Genomic DNA, 21575 nt, shown 5'->3' on the forward strand with positions numbered 1-21575 from the left:
GATGAAGGGATGATTTCTAAAAGAAATAAAATCAAATTAAAGGATGAGAGAGGAATATATTGAGAGAGGGAGAAATGGAGAGATAGAATGGGGTAAATTATCTCACATAAAAGTGGCAAGAAAAAGCAGTTCTGTAGGAAGAGAAGAGGAGGCAGGTGAGGGGGAATGAGTGAATCTTGCTCTCATCAGATTTGACTTAAGGAAGGAATAGCATACACACTCAATTGGGTATCTTACCCCACAGGAAAGAAGGAGGAAGAAGATAAAAAAGGGGGGATGATAGAAGGGAGGGCAGATGGGGGGAGGAGGTAATCAAAAACAAACACTTTCCAAAAGGGACAGGGTGAAGGGAGAAAATTGGATATAGGGGGATAGGTTAGGAAGGAACAAAATATGGTTAGTCTTTCACAACATGAGCATTGTGGAAGGGTTATACATAATGATACGTATGTGGCCTATGTTGAATTGCTTGACTTCTTAGGGAGGGTGGGTGGGAAGAGAAGAGGGGAGAGAATTTGGAACTTAAAGTTTTAAAAAAAGACATTCAAAAACAAAAAAAAGTTTTTGCATGCAACTAGAAAATAAAATACACAGGCAATGGGGCATAGAAATTAATCTTGCTCTACAAGAAAAGAAGGGAAAAGGGGATGGGAGGGAGTGGGGTGACAGAAGGGAGGACTGACTGGGGAACAGGCAACCAGAATATATGCCATCTTGGAGTCGGGGGGAGGGTAGAAATGGGGAGAAATTTTGTAATTCAAACTCTTGTGAAAATCAATGCTGAAAACTAAATATATTAAATAAATTAAATAAAATTGAAAAAAGGAATGATGATGTAGATTTTATGGGGGTTAAAGATTAAAGTCAGGATAAGAAAGGATTTTATAACATAGGATGAGGAAGATGAAGGAAATTCTTTATGGTTTAAGGACTTAAGGACAGGGCAGGAGGACCCAGGCTAAAAATGAAAGGACAAGGGGAACACAGGATAAGGGAGACAAAAGCAATTCTTTTGGTACAGCTTCAAGATAGGAGGGAGATTTTAGGATGCTTTCAAGTTACAGAATAAGCTATAGGGCTTCACAAAGTATTGGAAAAGCAACCCTTAATATTATTTTTAACCCTCAGAACACCATTTGTATCCACATCACTTGGGTCCCATGACAGCGACAAAGGTTGCAGAATCGGATCCCCATTCACCCCTACCCTGTCACGTCTTGAATCTTTGCAAATTCCCCAATCCCCCTTCCTCAGAATAAAAATAGTCAATTCATGATGGGGATTTCTAACAACCCTATAATTCCTCCTCTCCCTGTCATTGATTATGTAATCTGTAAATACCAAATAGTAACTATTTCTCTTTTGGCCAGGAACCCTGAGGGTCTTCCCCTCCTAGTTTGATTTTTTTTCTTTTTGGAGTTTTGATTAAAGGGGCCATCCCTTGATCAACTTCTTAAAGAGGCTTATTCACTGAATGGGTGTTACCTCACTCAAAGTGAAAACCTGAAAAGGGCCAGGGTCTTGGAATGCATCCTAGGTCATCTCTAGTCATCCTGGTGAATATCATGCCACTGGACTCAGATGGCTCTGGAGGAGAAAGTGAGGCAGGTGACATTGAACAGCCTTCCCTCACTCAAACCAAAGTCAACTGCAAGTCATGTCATCATTTCCCTGATGTCAATGGTCCTCTTTGAGAATGAAGGACAAGTACAACCTGTTTGTATTTGTCCTGTCAATTTGTCTGTCTGTGTGTGTCTTTGTGTTTGTATTGTGTGTGTTGTGAATGAATCTATTATCTTTTAAGATTTAAAATCCAGGGAGCCAGAGACTTCTAAGAGCTGCAGCTAGAAAAGTAACAAACAAACCTGTAAGACTCTTTTCCTTGTGGTTCCTGGTCTGGCTAACCTGTAGCTACAGTGAAAAGTTAGGTATAGCCGAAAAACCATCTTAGTAGATTCTGGAGGTTTTGAGATTAATTATTAAGAAGTTTTAAACTGATTATTTTTGGATTGCTCAAGAAAACTCTTGAGACTGGGGATAACTCCAGGAGTTCACTGGTGCTAAAACACCTTCCAATCCAGATTGTTTAGCATTCCTCACTCCCTCTCCAGAGTTAAAAGGGTATCTCAGTATAGGAACCACAAGGGTTTTCATCCACCCCCTCTCATCCCAGATCAGATTAAGAGAAAAGAATGCAGGAGAATTGTAGGGAAAACTTAAATCATCCTCCCCACCCCTCCCAGCAAAAGGAGGGGAGGGGCAGCAATCGAAGACTGGAAGTGGCCCTAATGGCCCTGTGCCACTTGCAGCCTACCCTTCTAGGCAAAGCTTAGAAATGTCACTCAAGTCCTATACATTCTGCCCACCCTGCCCCAGCAGTTGCAAACCACTCCAGTGAATTCTGCAGCTGTGGTGGCAGGGAGAGGCGAATGGGTCAGGCCTGTGGTGAACATTCTCTAAGCCCTGCCACCAAGAATTATTGCCACTGGGAAGCCAGCCTCTGCTCTTGGTAAACCCCACACTTCTCTGTTCCAGTTGCAAAATATATCAACTTTTGGCAAGCTATTTTATCTCTTTTTTCCCCAGTTTCCTGATTTGCAAAGGGGAAAATAATAATGGGAGCAGAATGATATAACGATTGTAAAGTACTTAACACAATGACTCGCATATGTTAGACACAAAATTGTTATTATCACTCTTATTTAATATAATTGTTCCATGCCTGATAACATTGAAGTGGTTTTTAAATGCCCAAAGTAACAAGATCAATAATTTCTATATGTGATAATCTGGAAATGCAATTGATGTCATCTAAAGTTTATTGTTTGTGTTATTACTGTATTTCTAAAATTTTATTGTATTTCTAAACTCTCTTAGATTGTAAAATTTGAGAGACCATTGTGAGGTAGAAATGGTATTAAAGCAATTTTTAATCTGGTTTTGTTGCATATGAATACAGCCTTTTAAAAGGATGTGATAAAAATTGATAATATGAAAACTATTAATATTTAATGAAGTATACTTGGTTATAAACTGATAAACATAATACTGATATTTACTATGATAGTAGAATTTTCATTTGAAATCTTGGCTATTGTGAAAATATATATGGTGGTTTCCAGTTATAGTTTCAATATATCAATGATGAGAAGAATGATTCTCTGTGCAAAGTGAATTAGAAATGCTTTCACCCCAATTGACAATGGGTTGTTTCAAGTTTTAAATAGTTAGGGCATTGTTACATTTCTAAATTATGGAATTTGTTAAACAGTTGTATCAGCTATATTATTGAAAAAGAAATTCCTCTTATAATCTAGATGATTAGATTAAGGATTTATTAAAAAATAAGAAAGAATGAGTGGGTTAGAATAAACTTCCAAGTTTTGTCCATATTTAAAAGGAAGTTTCACCTAAAGTTCTTATAAACTCTGTGCAAAAGTTTCTTTGTTGTCGAATTCCTACTGAGTAAATGAGAATCCTTGCAAAAAAAAATACAGGGGTGTGATTTTCAAGCCTGTTTCATCTAAGGATATATTTATGTATGATAATTTGAAGGTTTATGGACTATCACATTCACTATCTACATGAGATTCCAGAATGTGATTAATTTCTAGTGATATATTTAAGGGCAAAGGAAAGAAAAAATACTGAGTAAATTTTTAAAAAGCCTGGTAAACTTTGTTATTGTGATAAGGCTAATTTAATTGGGTATGTTCTTCCTGACTTATAAAAACAATCTACTCTCCATTACAAACACTTTTTTGACCAAGGAACTTTGTGATATGTAGGAATTCTGTAATAACTAGGAATTTAGTTTGTACTAATACCTGGGGAGTTTTTGTTGCTTAAGGACATTTTACATCAAGTTAGTTTTAATGAATTCTAATGTTTAAAGTTTATTTTTGCTTTAAGGAGGAAGAGAGAGATATCTATCATTTAAAAAACTTTCCAACTAATTTTCTTCATAAAAGTTTAGTGATTAATCCTCTTAACATCAAGATAAATTTTAAATTGCTTTTGAAGAACGGGAAATACTTTTAGAAGAAATGTATTGAAAAATCTTGTGTGATTTTTGGAAGGCCTACTAAATTTTCATTAGCAAGATAAGTTATTGCTAAATTAATGTAATGAGTTGTAAAGCAGAATTCTTCCTGTTTTGATCTGAATTTGTAGACATTTCATGGCCTAATGTGGTGTTAATGTGATTAAAGATCTTTTCTACCCATTAATCCCATTAATAGGTCTCAGGTGGAGCTAGCTAAGGGAAGCTTGATGAGGGAAGGCTTGTTTTGTAGGGAGGCCCACACCCTTTTGTTAATTAGGTCAAGCACTCAGGCTCTAAAAAGGGTATAGATACTCTGAGGGTAACCATTAAGCTCTACCTCAGAACTGCTGGAGGAGAGAACACAGGCAAGCAGACAGTTAGGATTTGTGAGTGAATGTTTATCAGAAGGCCCCACCAGAGGGGAATGTTATGGGATGGCTTGGCTCTTTGTTGTGATATTGTGTTTTAAGTTCTTTGATGTTATAATGAAGTGGACTTACTGGTTTAGGGATATAATTGATACTATGTTGAATTGGAGGTATTGGTTTTGGGATTTGATCCTCTCATGTCTGAATAAATGTTTTACTTCTTCTGTCTTTTATGTGGAGTCTCTTATATTCTGCAATACAGAAGTATACAGGCATATTCATGGTCACCATCAATATTTTGACACTTGCCTTACTGAAACACCTAAGCAAGAGTTAAATTAATGTTTGAACTTATCATATGTGTAAGATTCAATTCCTGAAGTATCTCATTCTTCCAGGCTGGATATAATTAGAGAAGAATAAACAAGCTTGTGAAACAAGAACATAGATCTATCAACCTGTGAGGTTAAAGTTAGGAACCTCTTATTTTGTATAAGGAATGATATTCCAGTATAGATAGCTATGTTAACAAAGAGATATAACTTATGAGCTCTTTTGTGTTATCTTAATGGGAAATCTAATATTATTTTAAATTTGGAATTAGAACATGGGCAGAAATTTATGCAAACTGCTTAAGACTCACCTTAAGATGTTCCCATTGTTTAAAGGAATTCTGAAAGCAGTAGCATTTTTCCTGTGATCAGTATCTTAATGTTACCATGTGAGGTTAAATACTTGTTATCTAGGATATGTGATCCTTGAGACCAAACTCATCTGAGGCTCTGATTATTGGAACTTATTATTCAGGACTTCATGGGACTGCAATTAACTATTGTTTTGAACTTAGATTACAGGGATAGTTGTCTGAGTTGTCATGAAGCCAATAGTAGAGTGGCATGGGCTTTAGCAGAGAACTGCTAAAAGTGGATATCTGTGCCTGGGAAGAGTTTTGAGGACAGCCTTGGACACAGCCTAGGTAGGATCTTCCTGACTCTATTTCCCAATGTGCTATTTCCTTTCTGAAAGGGAAAATCCTCCACCCGATTAATTGTAATACCTGCTTCTGGCATCTACTGACTATGTAATTGGCTATCAAATCTGACTCATGCCTGGAATCAAACAGAACTAAGGAAGTTCTTTCCTTCTGTTGTGATATGTGACATTGTCCCTCCTTTTCTTTCATAGTGAATTTCTATAATCAAGAAGTTCTGTAAGTACAATACTAAATCTGTTAAATAACAGATGGATACTAGAACATTCCTGAGTTACTATAATAGGATGCAAGAATGAATAGCTTACATTTTAACCTATATCCATGTCCAAATAAATATAATACAGAGATAACATCCTCCAAAGGAAGAAATGATTAGAGAAAGTAATAAGACAAAGATGTAATTTGATAGATAACTAAAGAAGCTAACTAAAAAAGGATAGCAAATTTTAAGAAAAGCAACAGGATTAGACGGATTCTTCGAACAATTATATACAGATGTACATGATTGGCTTCCAAATTTTTTCTCATGGAAACTCAGCCTTTAAGCATGTTCCGGCAACAGGATCTCAGATTTGGATTTTTACACAAAATTGTATAGGACAATGGTAAAAATAAGCAAAATTATTTCTCGTTTATTAAAGTATCTGTCTGATAATTTTAAAAGGCTGAAGACATTATTTTATGGTTGGACCCTCACATTTTGGAAGAATCTTACACCAGGTACAGGATTTAGGTAAGGAGAGAAACAGCAAATAATATATAAAGTGAAATTCTCTCAAGTTTCAAAAATGTAGAACCAAATTTAGTGGAAGTACTAATTTATACTAAGTAGGAATTATCTAGGAATGTCTAGATCTGAACCAGAGGAGGAGAATTACTTTTTAGAATTGTCCTGAGAATAAACCTATTGTCAAAGAAAGGATATCTAGGGACCAGATAAGTACATGCGATATCTGGGATTCAAAAAGTGCTGCTCAAATGGCGATTGGGAATGGATGACAGGGATACAAGGAGACTCGATGTTAGTCAACATTGGTAATAATGATTGTATTGATTTGTTTGGTTCATATTTAAGTTTTCTTGATTATCCTGGTGACATGCAAATCTCCCTTCTCAATACTAGCCCATTGTGAGCCCTCTAAGTAGTTTAATCTGTACCTGACTTAATGTAATTATGTAATTTTGTGAATGGTGAGAAAAACTTTGTTGTATTGTTTGAACCCAACTCTTTGTGTCTGGGAAACCAAACCATCCCATGTACCTTTAGCCAAGGAGCTGTGTTATGCTGTTTTCTCTCAGTCATCAACTTGTATATTTTCTAAGATCCCCTATCAAATCTTTCTGACTATTCCTACAGCTACCAACCTGTGGATATGGACCCCTGGACCATCAGCAGATGCCTGCTCCAAGTGGATATCTCTTCCCACTCCCTGAGGAAGAGTGAAGTTTTCCCATGCCTTTCTTGGTCTATAGGTGGTGCCTTTTGGTGCACTATTGACCAAAAAGAGGGGAACTGTAGACCCTTTCCCAAACCATTTTGAACCTCCAAGATCTGAGGACAGCCTAAAACCTGTATTGGCCAATAAAGAGAGGCATTGTGGCCCACTCTGAGCTTAATCTACCATAATGATTTGCATTTTATAGCATGATAGACATGCCTTGTGCTCTGAGTGAACTCCAAATTCCCCTTCCTGTATCAGCAACTGAGGCTAATCAAGACCATTCTTCCTGTTTGTAACCACTAAAGGACAGGATTCTTGGGATCAGACATTGTCTTGAATAGTGGAACTTTTCTTATCTTGGTATCCTATGGACATATGCTATACAGGGGCAACACAGATATCCTGAGATTGAAATTTCAACTGACACTTTGTCAATCGTCTTATTGTATTTACAACTTATTCAAACTAAGAAACTTCCTTTCTCATACTATGGTTAAAACACACATGGAGATCATAAATTTGAGTGACACAGTATAGGAGCAATTTGGATTTGAAGATCTTTCCCACCCATTAATAGTTCATGTCACCTGCTTACATCACAGGAAGCCTAAGACATATGTGGTGGGAGGAGCTTCCTGACAGGAAAAGGATGTTATATCACAGGAAATACTGAGAGAGAGAGAGAGATGTTATGGCTACTAATGGCCGCTAACGGCCACCTTTGTGATTGTTAGAGCTGAACAGGCTGGCTTAGCTGTACTGTGAGTTTGTCTTTGGGGACACCCCAGCAGGGTGTCAGAGAGGTTTTGAGATGGCGAGGCTCCAGGCTGTTACATGGTCTTTGAAGTTCCTTGCTGTTATGTAAAGTCAGTGGGAGCTGAATGTTTGGTTTTGGGATATGATTTTCTGGTATCTGAATAAATATTATACTTCTTTTACCTTCCTTATGGAGAGTCTCTCATACCTTGAGATACAGAACTATACAGGCATATTCATGATTATCATTGCTGTTGTTTTTATTGCCTTACTTATACATTATTTGGTGACTGGGAGGATGGGATCTCAAGGTATAAGATCACTATTTAGAGGTAGAAGGGCTTTAGAGGAAGAAATGGTTATCCCAGGATGGGAAGATGTAACTTATTGCTCCCTAGCAAAGGAATTGTCTAACGGCACTGGTCTCTGTGAGGACTGGAAGCAGAAGTTACAGAATGGAGGACCTAGAGATTTGGAGCAACGCCTCATTGAGGTTACTGTGTTGAGCCAGGAATGGGGATCCTAAGAGCAATCTCTAGACCAGGCTGGATTTTACTCACAGCCTATCATATTGTATGTGAACACAGAGACACACTATTAGGAGAGAGAGTTCAGACTCAGACGGTTGCTGAAATGTCTGAGAATACTCAGCCTATACCACAGCAAGATGGAGAAACTCAGGTGGTAGAAAACAGGAAGCTAATGGCCTTGTTGTAAATTGAGCTGGAAGGCAGAGGGCCAAGGACCTCAAGAGTGCATCTCAGTTCAGCCAAGGTGGAGCCTAGCAGGCAGCCTGGTTACCATGGTAACAGGGGTAGAGAATCAAGACAGGAGGATACAATGTCAGAACCTCAAGCATGAGGTGATACCTTGTCACATGGCACTTCTCACAGAGAGAGTGAGACATTGTTACACTCTCAAAGAGAAATGTGTCCCATATAGGAGGAGACAGGAAACGTGAGATCATACTACTCAGTTTAGGGAGATTTTGGAGGATTTTACACAACAGGAAATCACAGATATCTTGAGTAGGTTCACCCAGAGAATGGGAGAATTGTTAATATCTTGGGTGGTGAGAATCCATGATGAAGGGGCCACAGGAGTGTCTATATATTCTGTGGATTGTATGAGAATCATAAGCATTAGTCGGAATTCTTCTGTACAGCAAGCTTTTAGGGAGTATCATTCGCAAAGAACTAACCAAGCAACCAATTTGTTGGCTTTGGCTGCAACAGGGTGTAAAGAGGAATATCTTGCTGATACTATGTGGCCTACTGCAGATAGACCCTGGTATTCAATTAGGGACTATACAAGAAAGTTAAAGGAGGAGGTAATGAAGACTGCTATTATGTTGTAGAATGCTAAAGTTTATTATGAAACTCCCTTGGGAGTCTCTCATAAGAATTTGATGGCTAAGATGGCACCCCCAACTTATAAACATGTGATCTGACTTTGCTGATTACAGAAGTAGGGAACCCTCTTTCAGAGGTGTTGGATAGGATTTCACAGTTAAGTGACTTAGGAGACTGGGGAATTAATAAGTTTCCCCAGGAAAGAAGGGTACATAGCCAATGGATTCAATGTCCAACAAATAGAGTGACAAGGAAAGAAATGTTTACTGCTCTATTGAAAGCAGGGGGTAGATTTTAGAAGAATAGGTGGTATTCCAACTAATGAGCTATATAAAATGTACTGAGATAAGAGGGCCTAATAGCAAATGGAATAGAGAAGTGAGAACTGCCCCTATAAATCCTCTAGATCTTGAACCCTTGCATCCAAGTGAGTCACATCTTTAGGGAGACTAAGGAATAGCCCCAGCTAAGATTAAAGAAACACACAGACAAGATTACAGACCCCATATTAATGTGACTATATATTGGAAGAATGGATCAAATACTGTAACTAGTGCACTGATAGATACTGGGGTGGGGGGCAACTTGATTATGGAAACCCAGACAGATATAAACATGGAACTCCTCTTACCATCACAGACCTAGGCCATATTAGCCTACATATTAGCCAAACAAGTGAAATTGATGATGAAAATTGGACAATTGCCTAAGAAAGAATATACTGTGGTTATTGTACCCATTCCTGAATATGTCATTGGAATAGATATATTGAAAGGCATGACTCTGAATTTGCCTGAGGGGAGATATCAATTCGCAGTAAGGAAGATAGGAATTAATACAGTTTTGGTGGGAAAAGTAAAGATGGACCCAATGACTTTACCTGAACGTTCTAAAGTAATTACTTTGAAACATTATCATATGCCAGGTGGGCAAGATGAAATTGCCAATACTATAAAGCAATATTTTGAAGCAGAAGTGTTAGTCCCTACAACCACTCAATGGAATAGTCCTGTATGGCCAGTATGAAAGTCAGATGGACCATGAAGAATGACAGTTGATTATAGACAATTAAATAAAGTGAGTCCACCCTTGTATGCTGCTGTTCCAGATACTGTTACCTTAATAGAAAGGATCCAGAAATATGATGGGACTTGGTATGCAGTTACTGATTTGGCCAATGCTTTTTTGTGATCACAATAGGCTCCAAACAATGGGACCAGTTTGCTTTCACGTGGCGGGGCCAACAATATACTTTTACCCAGTTGCCACAAGGATATCTGCATAGCCTATTTGTCATAGGATTGTGGCTGAACATTTGGATGAATTAAAGTTACCTGGTGTACAGCTTACCCGCTACATAGGTGATATTTTGATATAGGGAGAAAATGTAAAAGGAGTGGAGAAGAGTTTGATACTTTTAATTGAGCATATGAAAAGCGGAGTGGAAAATTACTCTGCAAAGATTCAAGAACCAGCTCAGACTGTAAAGATTTTGGTTATACAATGGAATAAAGGACTGTGACAAATTCTCCCACAAGCTTGACAAAAGATTCAAGACTTTCCTGCCCCGCCAATAAGAAGGAGGCCCCAAAGTTCATAGTACTGTTTGGATATTGGAAGCATCACATTCCACATTTCAGAAAAATTTCGAAACCCTTATATGAAGTTACCAGGAAAAAATATGAATTTGATTGGGGACTTGAACAGAGTAAAAGTTTTGAAGAAGCTAAAGCTGTTATACAGTTGGCTCTGGATTTATGGCCTATGTAAAGTGGACCTGTGGAATTACAAGTGACTGTACAAGATGACTATGCGATTGGAGTTGGTGGCAGAAACAACAAAGCTGAAATGTACCCTTAGGATTTTAGTCAAGGAAACTACCTTCATCTGGATTACAATAAACACCATTTGAAAAGCAGTTGTTAGCTGCATATTGGGCTTTGGTAGAGATTGAACAAGTGACTCTGGGCAATGAAGTGATATTGAGGCCTGGAATCATGATTATGACTTAAGTAATGAGTACTCCAGCATCTCACAGAATTGGACATGCGCAAGAGGCCAGCATAATTAAATGGAAATGGTATATTCAGAATAGATTGAAAACAGGCAAAAGTGGAGGTTCTGCTCTTCACGAATCTATTGCAAGCATCAACATTGATGGAAATGACAAAACTCCTGAACCAAGGCAACAGTTGGTACAATCCTTGGCAAAATGGAAGGATGGATATGATGGACTAACTGAAGAACAGAAGAAACATGCATGGTTTACTGATGGGACAGCAAAATATTTGGGACATAAAAGACATTGGAAAGCAATAGCCTATAGCCCATGTACTAAGAAAACTTTGGAAAGGTGGAAGTAGTCAATATGCTGAACTTATGGAAGTACATCAAGCTGTTAAAACAGAGAAAGGAGGACAGTGTCATACATTCACTGATTCATGGGCAGTAGCTAATGGGTTAAATACTTGAATGCCAATGTGGAAAAACCAAAATCGGGAAATTCATGGCAAACAAGTTTGGGGCAAAGAACTATGGGAAGATATATGGGACATATCTTTGGTTACTAATTTGTCAGTTTTTCATGTAGATGCTCACGTGCCTCTCATAACGCCAGAATGTGAGTACAATGCACATGCTGATCGACTAGCAAAGATTGCCACTGAATATATTGTCCCTACTTCGACACCATCTGATGATCTGGCACTAGCAAATTGGGCCCACCAAATGGCCGACCATTTAGGGGTCCAGGCCACACACCGGTGGGCACAAGATCGAGATATTAGTATCTCTTATTCGTTGTTAAAGCAAGTAACAGAGGAATGTCATATGTGTCAATTGGAAAAGGAACGAACTGTTCCTCGGGTAGTAACTGGAGAAGTAGCAAGGGGAAGAGTTCCAGACCAGATATGACAGATAGGTTATATTGGAACACTACCCCAAGATAAAGGATGCAAATTTATACGTACTTGTGTTGATACCTATTCAGGTGTACTAGTGGCTTATCCTTATAAGAATACAACCCAGAAAAACACCTGTAAAACTCTAGATATTCTAAGTCTGTATTATGGAACCCCAATGCAGATTTAGAGTGACAACGGGTCACATTTGAAAGGTAATGAGGTGAAGAGATATTGTGTATTGAACAATATAGGGTGGATATATCATATTCCATATTATCCACAAGCATCTGGGTTGATAGAAAGAATGAATGGATTGTTGAAGGAACAGTTAAGAAAGTTAAGTTCTAACAATTTGTATCAACATTGGAAGGATAATTTGTTCACTGCTTTATGTAATTTGAGTAATAGACCATTAGGAGGAAGTACACCTCTAGCCAGAATGATGACCCTGAATCTGCAAATTAGAAAACAGCAAACACATAAGTTCCAAAATATTGAGTAGTGGACTGTGAGGTAAGATGTCCCACCACCATATCCAGGAATACCTGGTTCAGCATGATATGATTTACATTGTTTGGAGAACTTTTGGTTGGATAGAAAAGAGATAAGAAAGATCTCTACTGGGATATGTATGAGAATCCCTAAGCATTATTTTAGATGGATATTACCTAAACCAGGATTAGCAGCTCAGGGAATACATGTATTGGCTGGAGTGATAGACTCTAGTTATCAAGAAGAAATTATTGTGACACTCCAGAATTTAGGTGAAGAACATGTATAGTTGTGTAAAAATGATAGAATAGTTCAGTTTATTATTATTCCTTGTGAAACAATACCCCTTGTGAAAACTGACCCTTCTTCCAAAATAACTATCAGAGGAAAGAAGGGATTTGTTTCTACTGATAGAATAAAATTAGGAGTTAAATTATGGGTAAAACAGAAGCCTGACGATGTTCCAAAGGCTGTATAATTATAGCACATGGGAAAGATAATACTGTAACAGTAGTCTACCCAGGAGAAAATGGTTATGAAATTGTACCCTTGACTCATGTATTCTATCATGAATGAGGCTATGATAGTCTCTTTGTTTCTTTTTGGATTTTTGTCTACGAAATTTGTTTGTGAGATTTGTTTCCTGCAGGCTTAGTACCATCCACCTGCAGATGCCTCATTGCTTAAGCCAGATATCACCTTCTGATGTATTCGGATGTCATCTCTGGACCTGTCCACGACTATGATGTGTCACCTCTAGACCTGTCCATGACTGTGATGTGTCATCCTTAGACCTGGAGTCAACTGAGTTCCAGATGCCAGCTTGATAAAGAACTGACCTCTCAAATAGGGCTCTTTATCTTTTGGGGCAGGGACAGCTCTATGTCCATTTTCAGCAGGAAGAAGCTTTGGAGGATGAGACCTTTGCCCCTTACCCCAAGATTCTGAGCCCCACTCATTTGAGGAGAGAACGATGACATTGTTTTATATGCTTATCTTGTGTAGTCCCTGTTATATTGCTGTGTAAAGTTCTGTTGACACCAGTTATCTCAGAATTCCCATTGCCCTATGTAGTGGATAAGAAAGATCTTGGGGCTGAATATAGTAGCAATTTAGATTTGAAGATCTTTCCCACCCATTAATAGGCCATGTGACCTACTTACATCATAGGAAGCCTAAGATGCATGTGGTGGGAGGAGCTTCTTGACAGGAAAAGGAAGTTATGTCATAGGAAATGCTGAGAGAGAGGGAGAGAGAGAGAAAGAGAGAGACAGACAGAGAGAGAGAGAGAGACAGAGAGAGAGAGACAGAGAGACAGAGAGAGAGAGAGAGAGAGAGAGAGAGAGAGAGAGAGAGAGGGAGAGAGAGAGAGACAGAGAGGGAGAGAGAGAGAGACAGAGAGAGAGAGAGAGACAGAGACAGAGACAGAGAGAGAGCAATTATAGCTGCTGATAGCTGCTAACGGCTGCCCTTGTGATTGTTAGAGCTGAACAGGCTGGCTTAGCTGTACTGTGAGTTTGTCTTTGGGGACACCCCAGCAGAGGGTCAGAGAGGTTTTGGGATGGTGAGGCTCCAGGCTGTGATATGGTGTTTAAAGTTCCTTGTTGTTATGATAAAGCGGGCTGACTGGCTGTGGGAGCTGAATGTTTGGTTATGGGATATGATTTTCTGGTATCTCAATAAATATTATACTTCTTTTACCTTCTTTATGGAGAGTCTCTCATAACTTGCAATACAGAACTACATAGGCATGTCCATGATTATCGTTGAGGTTGTGTTTATTGCCTTACCGATACACACAGACATCCTGAGTAGGTATTGTCTGAAAATGTATATAAACTTCTCATTCTTTTTATCAGCCAGTCAGAATTTAGGTACTGGCTCCATGCATGTATTAGCTAGCTTTAAGGGTATAAACAATATGAATTTATATACTACCTAGCCTGTTTGCCTCTTCAAACCAAACTTTCAGGTTGACAAAGGTCCCAATAAAAGTATCGAGTTTTCTAAAAATGAAAAGAAAATGAGTCATTGAAACATGTAAAAATTGCAGAGCAGACAACAGAAGCAAGTTTGGTGGGAGCTGAACATAAGAAGACAACTTTGAATTTAACATGTTGAATATATCATATGATTTAAAAATCAAGCTGCTCATAACAGAGATTCACAATTTCTACAATTCTCTTTTTTTCTGTTATTCTTTTCCTATAGGAAAGTTCATATTAATTGATGTTTGTTCAGTTGTGAATTAGAAAAAAAGTTATTTTTTTATAAAAGAAAGATTCGAAATGAAGGAAGTGCCTAGGGCTCTCTCAGTGTTTCAAAATTGGAAAGTGGAGTGTGGAGAGAGGGAACATCTAGGACAGGAAACTGAGAATACTGTTCATGAACTCGTCGGGCTTCTTGATATGGAGGATGTGGCTAGTATCAGGGATGATCTGGAATTGGGCTTCAGGGAATAGGAGCTTGATCTCGTGATGGTGACTTGGCCTGTCAAGGGAGAAAGAGAGAGAGAATGAAAGAGGTGAAGAGAGGGAAAGAAAAAAAGGAAATGGTGGTATAAAGGGTGAAAGAGGAAGAGGGAGAGGATTATAGGATGAGAGGGAAAAGGAAAGGGAGAAAGGAGAGAGAGATACAGAGAGAGACAGAGACACAGAGACAGATGGAGAGACAGAGAGATAGAGAGAGAAAGTGAGAGAGAGACAGAGAGAGAGAGAGAGAGAAGACAGAGGGAGAGAGAGAGAGAGAGAGAGAGAGAGAGAGAGAGAGAGAGAGAGAGAGAAAAGGGAAAAGATGAATAAGAGTCAGAGACAGGCTGTCATAAAGGTAAAGGCTGAGTGGTGGGTATGGACAGTGACAGGAGGAAAAACAGGTTAGGCAGACAGAAAGGCATAAGTTGAGATAATGCACATATCTCCCAGTGCTGGAGGGACCCTCCCCTCCTTAACCCAAGCACAGGTGAAACCCCCAGTTGCCTTCCTCCTTTGCAATGGAGGAGCCAACTCTGGGCCAAGAAAGGAAGAACTCTTTGGGGCTAGGCATGCCCCTCCATGTTCTGGCCCTGCCTTACGGGACAAAGGATGAATTGATGCTTGTGAGGAAGAGTGTGGGGCCACGATAGACTCCCTGGTTCTGAAGACTCTCCAGAAACTTGTTTTGTTGCTGCCATAGGTTTTCAGCATTGACTTTCCACACATACTGCCCATCGACCTGCACCAGACTGTTGAACAGATACTGCCGAATACTTGGATCCTGGAAGGGACAAGAGCTTAGTTGGCACATCCACCTGAGCCTGTCTTCTCCCAGCAGTGTCCCTTTCTCAGTCCTGCTCAGACCAGACTCCACCTCATTTCTATACACCCTCTCCCTTCACGTCGACAAACATTTAGTACATGCCTCCTGTCAGCATACAAAGTGCTGGGAATTCACAGAAAAGAGGAAGATAGAGCTGGCCTTGGAGGAGCTTATAACTGAAGCCCACTCTGTTCTCCTTAACCTGTCCCTGTCCCTCCCAACCCCCCAAGATTTTTTCCTTCTGGGCTGCATTCCAATCCACCCTGCCCCCTACTCTCCTGAGGACTTCAAACTCAAATGATTGGCTTGTGGCTTCAGCAGCCCATCTCTACACCCCAAGTTCTTGGGGTCCTGAAGGATCACCTTGACAAATAGCTTCAGATACTCATCAACTACTTCAAAGGCTTGGGAGTCGGAAAGATGTCCAAGGAGGTTTATAGAATTCATAGCAGGTATAATTTTAAAGACGTTTGGGATGTCTGTCGTCACCAAGGGGCTGACATCCACTGAGACCAGGCGTTCCACCAGTTCTGGCTAAAGGAAAAAGTCTATCACACAATGAACAATGCTCTCTGTCCTCTTCCATGGGATGGGGGACTACAGGTGCCCATTTCATAGCCTGTAAGTGGTCCTGATGCCAGCCTTCCTGTTTGCATGCTCTGGCTCAACCATGTAGAAGTGGTGACATTTATGAGGAAAAGTTCTTAGAACTTGACTTTGGACCCTGAAATCCCCCAGTGCTGGGAGAGCAATATATAACTTCACTTCAGTCCATTAAGATTTAGAAAGATGAAGTGTGTGAAGTAAATCTCATGTTATTCCTCCAGGAATTCTCTGTTTCCAGTCCCAGTGTTCACTCACAGCCTCATTCCACCCACAATTCCACAAACAACTTACTGACCATGATGAATCTTTGGTCTTGCTTATGGGGTTACAGGCTGCTGTTGGCTGTGAACAAGTGCAACCCTCTCCCCCTTCAGCCCTAGTGGGGCACCCTCACCTTCTGTAGTGCAAATGTCATGGCTGTCTTGCCTCCCATACTGTGCCCGATGAGGACACAGGGGGTGAGTCCTAGCTTTGACAGGAGAGCCTGCAGGTCAGCACTCATGGCTGCATAGCTGCAGTCAGGGCTATGAGGGCTCTCCCCATGGTTCCGAGCATCCACTGTCAATACCTGGGGAGCAGAGACTTATTGTTATCAGTCTACCTGATTCTTCCCCCTTTCCTCTCCACCCTGGGGTGCTGACCCACTGCCAGCAGCTGGGGGAAGCTACCTGCAGACTCCCAAGCTGTCCAGGAAGCTAGGGGGAAGCTAATAATACCCGACAATAGGAGAAAGTGGGGGAGATGGGACCATAGGAGGAAAAGAGTATTAGAAAGGAAAATAATTATTCTACTCTCTCTCTCATACCCCCAAGCCATGACTGTGATCAGGGCAGGCCCTTCCAAACTCTGGTTCTTGGGTCACTGATTCCCTCTTTCCCTGACTTTCAGCTTTCTTCCATTTCCTTTTGCTTTCTGATGTTAGGAAAGAAAGTAACTGATAACTTCCTTAACCATAAAGGCCTCACAATTACTATTCATTACTAGCACTGTCGGTCATTTAAAATAAATTTTTAAAAAAGCTTCAATTGAGGCATGGTTACACCTCAAAGATGAATAGAATTCCAGGTGTCAGTAGTGGAGATATTTAGAGGGCAGGGGACCTTTGCTAAATCTCCAGGCTGGAAGGAATCTTAGATCGAACCCCTGAGCATAAAATCCCCACCAAGTGATCATCTGGCCTTCACATGAAAGTCTCCTGTGAGAAGAAACCCACTAGATCTTGGTGGTAGTTTGCAGGTTGACTTCCTGGTGCCCCTCAAGTCATGCCTTGTGAGGGAAGGTCTATCCCACCTTGACAGCTCCTGCCTCTCATTTTGACCTCTCCCAAACCCCTTCATTCTCTCTTTCCCACCTTCCTCTGACTTTGTCCCTCCCTGTAGTCTACTCGCTCTCCCAGATCATCTATCATTTGGGAATCTTTACCTTCCTGCCTGTCTGCTGTGCCAGGGCCTTGGCCTCAGCCTGGAAGATGTTTTTGTTGCTGAGCATCCCATGCAGGAAGACGACAGGTGGGAGGTTGTCTTGACCATCCAGCAGCCTGTAGGAGAGGGGCACTGGCCTAGCCAGGGTGAGGAGAGAAGAGGGCAGAGGAGGAGGGATGGATCACATCAGGAGATGTTTAGGAGCCTGGGATAGTAGGGGAGTATAGGGTCTCTTGGGCTCTCATCTCCCCCATGCAGGTGCCTCTGATTAAGTTACATGCACATTCAACCACAGGACAAACAGTCTGGATGTGGGGTGGAAGGTCTGGGAGAGGAGGGTGAGGCAGAAACAGCCCCGGGGCAGGTGGATGTCAGGGGAAGCTAGGGAGGAAGGAGGAAGTCAGGGCTGGCCACAAGGTGGGGAAGAGGAGGGAGGTGAGGTTTGGAAGAAGGAAAAACAGGAGAAGGGAGAGGAAGAGGAGAGGTGTGACAGTCCACATAGGAAGAGAGGAAGGGAAAGAGGGGAGAGCAGACCAAGGGAAGGCAAGGAAGGGTAAAGGGAAGAGAAGGACATAGGAAGGAAGAAAGGAAGGATGGTAGGAAGGAAGGAAGGAAGGACAGGATCGAAAGAGGAGGAAGGGAGTTAAGACTCGGGGGGAAAGAAAAGCAGGGTAAGGGGGAGAGAGAATAAAGATGAGTGGGTCAGGGGAACAGAAGTGAGGCAGGACACAGGGAGATGGGAAAGCTTGGAGGAAGGAGGGAGGTAGTCAGGAAAGGAAGGGCATTTAGTGCAGGGAAAGAGAAGGGAGAGGGGAACTGGAAGAGAGGAGGCAGGAGAAAGTTGGGGGAGAAGAAGGAGAGGTCAGGGCCAGGAAAGAGTAGAGGTGGCCCCATGTGGTCTGGACTGACCTGGGTCCACTGCTGCTCCCCAGAGTGGCCATGGATGGACCAACACCTTGGATAGGTGATAGCCTGGGGCGTGAGAATCCCCAGAGGTTTCGTGCCCACTGCCACATACTGAGCGTCCACATTTGCCTTCTACTTCCACACCTTGTGCTGCACAACTTCTCCCTGCCAGAGCCCTGCCCATAGCTTGCCCCACCCCTCCACTGCTCAGGGCTGCCTTGAACCTCCTCTGGAACTCCTCAGTGAAGTAATCCACACCTCTTTCCACTGAAGCACAGTGTCCCAGGTGCTGGAGCCTGATGGACTTAGCTGACACTTTACTCCAGACTCTCCTCCTCTGTGTTCTTTGGGATCAGAGAATGGTAGAAATGAAAGGGCCCTTTGAAGTTAACTGGGACATAAGGTGGTAGAGGGGGAAACACTTTGCTCCTTGGTTTTTTTTTCTATTTACTGGCACATGAATTGGCAATTTGTGTGTGTGTGTGTGTGTATGTCTGTGTGTGTGTGTGTGTGTGTGTTTGTGTGTGTGTGTGTGTGTATGCGTGCGCGCACCTTTGGTTTTTTGTTTTTGCCTTGTTTTTGTGGTAATAAAAATGGCCAAACCTACAATAAGAGAGACTGAGGCAGAGCTCTGAGCCAATGGCACTTTATTGAAGGGTCCACAGTCCCCTCTAAGGAAGTAGACCTCAGATATTCCTCGGGACCTGATATACCTCTCCTTCCAGGGACCAATTTTTATGGGGCTATAGACCTAGACATTCTTGAGTGGCTCTGCCAAATACAGAATAATTCCATTGGTGGACATATGATTCATAGGCTAAAATAAGCACACAATATTTCAGCAGAATTACAGGTTGGGCAAAGCAGGAAATATCTCCACTGACTAGGTGCTCCCAAGATGGGTGGGCTTCTCCTTACGTTAGCTAGGAGCTATACATATGCTCCAAGAACATATATATGGGGAAAATTTTCCATCCCATGCCACCACACATGCTTGGTTTCTTCATGGAATTTAGCAGAACAGGATGGTGATATCTTTGTCAGCATTCTTATGGTTGCAAGTGTGCTCCACAGCTGATAAGCAAGTAATTTAAATATAGCTCTGGAGGAGAAAGTGAGGCTGGTGACCTTGCACATTCCTCCCTCACTTTGAACCAATTCATTTGCAAGTCATAGCATCATCTTCCTAATGTCATGGTCCTCTTTGAGAATGAAGGACAAACTACAACATATAACTAGTCTAAGCTGCCCCACTGTGGGCCCAACTGGCCCCTTCCAGTTAGGCAACTCAGCTCCTCCCCTCCTCTCCCCTCATCTCCTCTCCTCTTCTTTCCCCATTCTTTCCCATATGGCATATCATGCTGAAGGGATAAGGAAATATCAAAGATCTTCCCTATACATTTATAGCCCTATATGACTATATTTGTTGTTCTTTCTTCTTGGAACAGGGCCCTCATTCCCAAAACTAAAAGATCCACTTGTACTTGGCTGATTCCTCTTCCTGGAAGGGTTGGTCACCCTCCTACAAATATATGGAATCAATTCTGTATTCTTTGAACACAAATGTTTTGCCATATGAATCATAGATGTCTTCCTCCTTTGAACTCTGGCCCAGTCCACAGCCACTGAGTCCCAAAAGTCACGTAGTCTCTCGTGCCAAGCCAGTCAGTTGGTAAATCATGTGCGACTTTGGTGCCACCTGTGCCAATTCCTTCTTTGTTTGAAACTAGATATAACCTGGAAAAGTTCCTCTACTCTTTGGAGTCTCACCCATGGGGAGGGTGCTTTGCCTGGCATTTTTCCCAGCCAGGATTCTGAGGCTGAAATGAAGCGACTCCCCAGCATGTGAACCCAGATGTAGGTGCTTCCCCGGTTTGGTGATGTGTGTAAATATTTCTATTATTCTGTTAGACTTTATCTTTATATTTCTATATTTCTTTAATACAGCTTTATATTGTCCTTGTGTAAAGAATAAACATTCGGCTGATTCTAATCTGGGGTGAGCCTGCAATTTGATCCTAAAAATAGTTAAGCAGATGCACATATGTCCTTAGTGATACACATGCCCTTACCTGAGGGTGCTCTGCCCACAGGAAGGTAAATTTTGAAGACTGAAATCTACCTAGACATCTTGGGGTTTACTGGCTAGATTTGTTTCTTAAAGCCCAAGTCTTAAACCCAATGTACTCTGGCTCTCGTTGATTGGTCAACAATGGGTCCCTACCCAAACACCCCTTTGTGGTTATTATTTGGACCCCCTTGGCTCAGATGGAATGTAAATGGTGATTGCTTCTCTTTTGATCAGAAACCCTGAGGGACTTTCCTCCCCAGTTTGATTTTTTTTTTATTAAAGGGGCCATCCTTTGGCTCACTTCTTAAACAGACCTAATCACTTAATGGGTGTTGCCTCAGTCAAAGTAAGAACTTGGAAAGACCTTAGCTTAAAAAGGCCAAGGTCTCCCACTACATTCTGGCCCATCTCCACTTTTCCTGACCTGTGTCTGGCCTAGTGGCTCTGGAGGAGAAAATGAGGCTGATGACTTTGCACAGCTCTCCCTCCCTTCAAACCAATTCACTTCCAATTCAAGGCATCATCTTCCTAATACTATGGTCCTCTTTGAGAATGAAGAACAAACCACACAACGTTCCAACCTTTGACCAAAAGGAGGGAATGTGAAGGGAATTCTGATTTTCATATTAGTTGATATGATACGTATAATGAATATACTGATAATTTTGATTTCTCAGGGGACTCTGGCTTGGGAGTCAGAGACTTACAGTGTAGTTTGAATTGATCAGTCAAACCCTTGACAATGCTGTCTCAATCACTACATTTCTGTGCCTGTGTACGTTAAGTGAAGTGAATCAAAGATTGTAGAACCTGTTCCCATCACAGAACTCTGGTCCTATGTCCCACCAATTAAGGGCCCCCAAAGACATTAAAAAACACTCTTCCTACAGGACTCTGGAATGCTTGTATTGTCCTGCACTTGCTG

At 41.2% G+C, this 21575-nt stretch overlaps 1 protein-coding gene across 1 annotated transcript; it reads right to left on the minus strand.

The window, feature by feature from the left end:
- Positions 1-14709: 14709 nt before the first annotated feature.
- On the minus strand, positions 14710-18614 carry LOC118857452 (protein ABHD11-like). Its single transcript, XM_036768132.1, has 6 exons — positions 18583-18614; positions 17675-17810; positions 16647-16820; positions 16010-16180; positions 15423-15604; positions 14710-14842 (listed from the first exon to the last, which is right to left on the minus strand). Exons 1-6 carry the CDS (start codon positions 18612-18614, stop codon positions 14710-14712), a joined length of 828 nt encoding a protein of 275 aa, XP_036624027.1.
- Positions 18615-21575: the final 2961 nt, after the last annotated feature.

Source organism: Trichosurus vulpecula, chromosome 7 (assembly GCF_011100635.1).
Source record: "Trichosurus vulpecula isolate mTriVul1 chromosome 7, mTriVul1.pri, whole genome shotgun sequence".
NCBI classification, from domain to species: Eukaryota; Metazoa; Chordata; class Mammalia; order Diprotodontia; family Phalangeridae; genus Trichosurus; species Trichosurus vulpecula.

Bases quoted from the DNA above. Each gene is read 5' to 3' on its own strand.
- LOC118857452 (XM_036768132.1), bottom strand. From the start codon at position 18,614: ATGGCCACTCTGGGGAGCAGCAGTGGACCCAG. The intron at 16,821-17,674 runs GTAAAGATTCCC...TCTGCTCCCCAG, and splicing joins CACAGCAGACAGGCAGGAAG to GTATTGACAGTGGATGCTCG. The intron at 16,181-16,646 runs GTGAGGGTGCCC...TTTTTCCTTTAG, and splicing joins TGACATTTGCACTACAGAAG to CCAGAACTGGTGGAACGCCT.